The sequence below is a fragment of the Sitophilus oryzae genome, unplaced genomic scaffold, assembly GCF_002938485.1.
Source record: "Sitophilus oryzae breed Bouriz unplaced genomic scaffold, Soryzae_2.0 scaffold_358_pilon_pilon, whole genome shotgun sequence".
NCBI classification, from domain to species: domain Eukaryota; kingdom Metazoa; phylum Arthropoda; class Insecta; order Coleoptera; family Curculionidae; genus Sitophilus; species Sitophilus oryzae.
The window spans coordinates 2383302-2390442 of record NW_022146927.1 but is presented as its reverse complement, the minus strand read 5'-3'; the positions used below and the strand labels follow the sequence as shown (position 1 = coordinate 2390442).

Below are 7141 nucleotides of genomic sequence, written 5' to 3'. Positions count from 1 at the left end.
TTGTTACTTCGTTTCAGTTACGTATTGCTACTCGGCATGACCTATCAAGAGGAAAGTCGATATCTTTAAATAAATTGGAATTTTAAGGTTAATAGTGGAAATAAATATATAGTGTTATATATATTTTCGAGAAGCACATGGCAAACTGAATCAGGAAATTTAAAATATACAGGGGTTGTATTTAAAAAAACATAAGTATAGTTAATATCTAAAAATATTTTTCGAAAAGTCTACGAAATACGCCACTGCATTCTACACAGAAAGGTGCCTTTAGAGATGTTAGTTCATTTTTGCCTAGTTGTTGAAATAAACATACTCTCGAACATCTTCAAAAAGTACAAAATTTGAGAATCCCCCTGTAGCTTTGAAACCGATCAAGATAGCCACGATTCGTTTGCGGCATTGTGATTTTTTAAAAAAAAGAACCCGAGACTACAGTATCAAAATTTGAATATTTCTCACGGTTTCCTAGATACCCTATAGAAACAAGCAAGATAGTCCACCCTGTACAGTGCTACATCAAATTCTCCAAGATAATAATGGTTAAGATAATTAGAAAAGACCTATATTTTTTAAAGTTTTAACATCTTATTGTAACTTTAAAACTATGCATACTAACTCATGTTTATAGGAACTTTTTTTATATTTTTGATGAGTATACTCTGTTTTTTTTCTCAGGTGAGATTTCGACAGACGATGACAGAAAAAAAGCAGATGACTTCTCTACCAATCTATTTATTTCACTAAAAAAAGTTTCTAATATTTTTTAAGTTAACTATGGATGGGTTTAAATATAAATTCGTCATGCGTCGTCACTTGTTGTTTTTAACCAGTTTTAAGCCCCGTTCTCAGAACAGCGACTGTCGCCAGCGACACGTCAAGAGGACCAATGAGATTTGTACAAAATTCAAACAGCTGTCAATTTTAAATTTAGTACAGCTCCCATTGGTTATTTGAAATGTCAAACTGTGTCGCCCGCGACACGACGTTGTTCTGAGAACAGGGCTTTATTGGTTTATTTCAAAAACGACAGATCATATTTCAATATTATTGGTTTGACGCAACGATGAACGACAAACGGCCTCCGATGCGTATGAACTCGACTTAAGATTTTTTGAGATTTGTCAAACACTTGCCAAATTATAGGTTATAATTTTGCGTCAAATTTTCTCAAATAGAAATGATAAATATTTAGCATTTTGGACTGTGTTGTGTTTCGTGTTTTTTAAAATTAAGCGGAGGAAAACTCTAGGGAAAATTATGTATATTATGCCCAGAGACCGCCAGAAACACAGTTTGCCACAGACTATGGCCAGAGAGTTGTATTAGCCACAAATAAAGTTGTATACGATCTCGTATACGGTACCAAAAACTGGAGTATCTGTAAAATAACATCACACAATAGGTAAATAATACATTTTAGTACTGCAGAAAAAAGTAAGATTAACGTTAATTAACCAAGATTTGATTTTTTCAGTTTTATACGTTTTTTTTTCACAATATTTTGAAGTAATCACTTGTCACTCAAAATTTAAATATATTAATTATGTGTTCCAATTGTATCAACTTATTTCTTTGTAAAATAAAATAAACTACTTTGAAATTAAAATGACAGACACATCTATCACTGTCAAGGATTTTGTCGTTGGACAGACTATAGCTACCATTTACCTGTGAGTTAAAATAACTGTCATGGATCCTATTGATAGACCAAACCATTTTTAAGTGATTTTATTACTTGACTTGGATCTTAAATCTTGTAACAAAATTTCCGTTATAATTAAAAATTAATCAAAGCTCTCCTTCACAGGAAACAAATTAAGTGTGCTTATTTAAAACACTGTCGATTCTTTATATAGTATGTTCAACGAGAAGATACACGGCAGTGACAGTTGTATTTTGATGCACACATAAACCAAACCAAACGTATTTGCGTAAAATGCATTTTCTGTCATTTTTTAGAAACTATTGGTAGTCTGGCGAAATTCGAAATCTTTCTTTCTTGATATTTGAATGTGAATTCAGACCATCACAGGAAAAGCAGAACGGCGTATCTTTAGCAATTCTATTGTATTAGCTAAAATTTTTCGAAAATGTATCTGTCAAAAATTTCAGCCAATAAAACTTCTGGAAATCGATACACCGATCCGTGGTTCTGGCCTTTCCTACGATGCTGTGGTTTCAAATGGGTTTCACCCTGACCAGAGACATCTGCTCTGACTACAGACACAGTACATAAAACTAAAGTTCAGTTTTCTACGCAAAAACAATCTTTCCGATGAAATAAGAGTATAAGACAGTAACATTTGTCTGAAAATTGAATTGAAAAGTTTTGTTATGATATTTTCGATGTGGTCTGTTGACATATACGTATATTCTCTTACTGGATTGATTAAAATTCGTTGGTAATAGTACGGATTACATACCTCCAAGTACGAGATTTTGTTCTTCTTCATTACCACCAAAATTCGTTGGATCACATTCATAAAATCCTTGCCAATCTCCTCCAGTTTGAAGATGGTCTAAATACCAACAGGCTGATAGTAAAGCTGGTTTATTAGATTCCGTTACCTATTTTATATATAAAAAAATAATTAATAAAAATATAATATATCATCACGAACTAACGCTTTTCATTGTTTCGACCCACTTGAAGTTCCCATAATCTCTCCAAACATGTACGATAGTATCGTTGGGCAAAGTTACTCCGTTTACAAATACTTCTTCCCAAACAATTGAATTGAACTTCAAAGAATTCGCTGAATTGATTATTTTTTGAATATAATAGCTTTCCAAGTCTTCATATGTACTTATGTCGTTAGATGCCATATACTTAACTATATCTTCATTATTTTCCCTAAAACACATTTTTTCAATAATTGTAGGTACTTTAAGATTATCAATCTTGTATTTTTTACCAGCACTCAAAACCAACTTCATCACCACCAAGATGGATGTAAGCGTCCTTAAATACACCCCTCACCTCGGATAATAGATCGTTTAGAAAAGTGTAAGTCTCTGTTTTCGTAGGGTCCAGAGGTCCCCAAAGCTCCAGATTGTACAACAGAACAATCTGTTAAAATTTCTGGATGTGAAGCACCCCATGATCTAGTGTGTCCTGTTAATGATAATGTTGTTTTTTACGGATAAAGAATTAAAAGTTGCATTTATATGGAAGCTTACCAGGTGTATCAATTTCTGGCATTACTCTGATACCTCTTTGTCTGGCATATTCGATAACGGCCTGCACATCAGTGGTATTGTAGACATAAAGTTCTGGATCATAAGCACCATATTGGCTGTAAAGATTTTATAGTTGCTTAAAATAATAGGTTACCTATTATATTATTACATTATTATCACTGTTATATTTTTTCGTCGAATAGATTTTATATAGATACCTACCTAAGTTCTGGAAATTTTTGGCTGACAAAAGGAAAGCTCTGATCATCGACCAAATGCCAGTGAAAGACGTTCATTTTATTGTATTCGAGTGCATCTATAATTTGATAGATTTGTTTCAAAGGAATAAAATGTCTAGAGGTGTCTAGAAGCAATCCTCTATGCTTGTATCTAGGATAATCATATATTCCGTGCTGTTAAGACGAATCTACAAGAAAAACACCATTAAATCTATCTTTCCATTCCAATTTTAAAACATTTTGAAGTTTTACCCTTACAGTATATCCATCGGATCCTAAATAAAGTAACTGTGAAAATGACTCTAGACCTCTTAAAATACCCCATATAGAGGATGATGCGAGTTGGACAACTGATTGAGTAACATTTAATATGTCTAAAAAATAATAACTAATATTTTTTTTAATATTTCAATGTTTTTTGAAGTGAACTTGTTTACGCGCGATGGGAGTAAAAATTGAAGGTTGTGACACACGAGACGCGAGTGTGTCACGATAATAATTTATAATTTATGTGAGTCGATTTCGGCATAATTAGAGACGGGCTACATGATGACGCCGTCGACTTTTCGAACCGATGCCCCTAAATGGACGAAATCATCAGGATTTTCCTTAATTATGGGTCGATTGTAACCAAACTAGGTAAGTGGATAGAGGTACTACAATGGAGTGCATAGACGGACAGACAGGCAGGCGGACAGACAGGCAGACGGAAGTAAGAAGAAATTTCACTTCAAATATGCGCACATAGTGCACACACAATTTTTTTTATTTTATACTGCTGTAGTATAATGAATTCATAAATAATAATGAATTGATGAAATATTTAATAGATAATATTTATGTAGTATTCAATATTGAATATTAGTTTTTGTTACAGTTGGGTGTAGGAACCTTTGGTCTTACAACAGCAAAATAAAACACTAATTAACCACAATACGTGTTTTACATTTAAATACTGAACTCGCGTTTCGCTAACCATGTTTTGCTAGCAGATGATTAAAACTGGTAATGCTAACATGATTTGCATTAGCAAACCATGTTAGCCAGCAAAACGCACGTAATGTGTTTAAAAAGAAAAGTATTTTGGTGTATGTATTTTGTATTATGATCATAGAAATTATGATGAATTAGTGTTCTATTTTACCAGTTTTTATTATATGTTTCTATAAATATCTATATCTTACTTATTTAAAATTTTGTGGAGTGATTACTCATTGACTTAAGGGAAACATTTTTAGGCTTTCGAAAATTTAAAAGTATTTTTAAGTATTGGGAAATTAATTATATAAATGTTAGCATAATAAATTATAAAATTTTTAATAAGTATACTTTTTTTAATCGCAAGTATTTTTTTATTATTATCGTCCATATCATAATTTGAAAGATACTGCATTCAATTTAAGAAAAATCAGATAAAGTCATAGAACGTCAAATATTGATTATTTCAAGTAGGCATTTATATAGACAAATATTTGCATTTTTAAAATATCACATTATTATCAATTTTGAAATAAAGTAGGTATTTGATATGTTATATATAATAAAATTATTGATAGTAAAATTTATATTTAAATTACAAAAAAGATTAGTACTAAATATGCCCAAAAATACTGTAATTTGTTTAGTAACTTGATTATATAGGTACAACTTTATGTAGGTACGTATGGCTTAAAAAAATATCACGTTTGTTCATATTATTTTGTATTTTCAACTTACATGTCTCATTAATGTCTAAACTAGGGTAGTCATTATCTGAACATTCTCCATTCAAGTTAACTGTTAGATTTGTTATCAAACCCAAGTTCGATCCTTCAGTTAAATTCGCCCTAAATGACTTAAGTCGACGAACTGTCGCTTGTGAAATGGTATTTTGTTGAAGTATTTTGAAGTACCTTTCGAAAGCATTTTGTAGAATAAGACAATTTCCACTGTTCTCTGCAAGCTGAATAAATATGCATTGCATAAAAATAAATAACTTGTTTTAGTAATTGTAAAATATTAAATACTTAATTTATATACTTACTAAAAATGTAAAATTTTCTGGGGTAATAACAAAATAATCTTCTGATTTCACTTGGTCTTGTGGTTTTGGCCAAATCTCTCCCTTTGTGGCCACATATAACGGCCCCAAAGTTCACTATATAACAATCAACACACCCGGTAAAAATCAGGGCTACCGCCACATATCAAAACCTTCATTATATCGCTTCTGTATTATCACTGCGCTTAATATACACCAATACAAAAATTTAAAGAAATCAAATACTGTTATCTTCCTGTATGACTATCGATATCATTTTACCCTTGATTTTACTAAAGATATATATATATATATATATATATATATATATATATATATATATATATATATATATATATATATATATATATATATATATATATATATATATTTAAATAAATTATAAATTTCGTATTTGTTTAAAAAATCGTGGGTCTTCCCCGTTAACGTTTATTTTATAATATACCGGCCATCTTATCTAATGTATTCGTTTGTAGTCTCACAAACTACTGAAAACATCATTTTGATTATATAGCTATAAAATTGGCAATTTGAGGTCAGGTTATTATTATTATTAACTTGGTATATTATTATTATTATACCGGGGTCATCCGCTTAATTTAAATATCGGAGGGCAACAAAATTGTTGTACAGCTTGTTAAATGGGGTAGGGGGAGGAGGGGGGCCAATAGACGCAACTAAAATTTTGTCTACCCCTCAGTCACACGGGTCACGAGCCGCCACTGGAAACAGGAAGTTTTTATGTTATGCTTTTATGTGGATAAATAAAAAAGTTATAGAGGTGATCATGTGATCAAACTCTTGAAAAACACTTGGTAGGTATAAATTATTTATTTGCGGATCATTATTAATGTTTTATAAATAGTGCTGCTGTTGAATAAAATCTGATGTATAATATAAGCACTTATATTTGACAGTTTAAAAGATATTGGAGAATAAATGAAATATTAATGAACAATGAATAATATTGCATTGTAACTATTTCAAAAAAATCTTATCATTAAAGAGCACTCTACAAAGTAATTTGGGTTATTTTTTTTTAAACTGATCAATCAACGATTGTCTTATTCTATTTACTTATACTTGTAATGCTAATAAGAGTAACAATAAGTGCATTAAATATTTGTATAGGTAAGTATATATCTCTTGTTTATCTTTGAGGTAATTATATAGTTAATTGTTTATACTTTATACTTAGTCAAAGTCGATTATTTCACTTGTTTAAAAGTGATAATATATTGTTTCCTAATTATAAAACATTTTGGAACAGAATTTTTATTATAAGATTTCTTAAAACAGAAATATTTCTGATTAAAACTGCTCTCTGCTCCGGCAATAGTGCGTCGGGCAGATTCTGTACCTCCTAGAATAAAAAACTTGGAAATTTTGGTTAAGTGTAAATCTAAAATATGTACAAAGATGTATTTCAGGAAAATATTTTAACTTGTGGTGGCTCAAAAAAGTGTGAGTGGATCCGGATGATTTTTTTTAAAAGGAAGAATACATCCTAGAACATACTTTAGATCTGCACTTAAACAAAATTCCCAAGTTTGTTATTCTAGGACCTACAGATGCCCGACGCACTATTGCCGGACCCTGGTAGAATGATCGTATTTTTTGATTATCTCTTGTATTATTAAGATTTTAGTCGCAATATCCGGGACCGTTGGGTGGTTCA

The 7141-nt window shown here is 30.9% G+C and overlaps 1 protein-coding gene across 1 annotated transcript in view; it reads right to left on the bottom strand.

Moving 5' to 3' along the window:
- Positions 1-2394: 2394 nt before the first annotated feature.
- Positions 2395-7141, bottom strand: part of LOC115884827 (beta-hexosaminidase subunit beta-like) — a 38941-nt gene continuing 34194 nt past the window's right edge. The window contains 8 exon segments of the mRNA XM_030903526.1: positions 2395-2571; positions 2629-2857; positions 2919-3043; positions 3045-3118; positions 3184-3299; positions 3406-3596; positions 3675-3796; positions 5139-5364. Coding sequence (XP_030759386.1) covers positions 2419-2571; positions 2629-2857; positions 2919-3043; positions 3045-3118; positions 3184-3299; positions 3406-3596; positions 3675-3796; positions 5139-5364 — 1236 coding nt within the window. The 3' untranslated portion in view covers positions 2395-2418.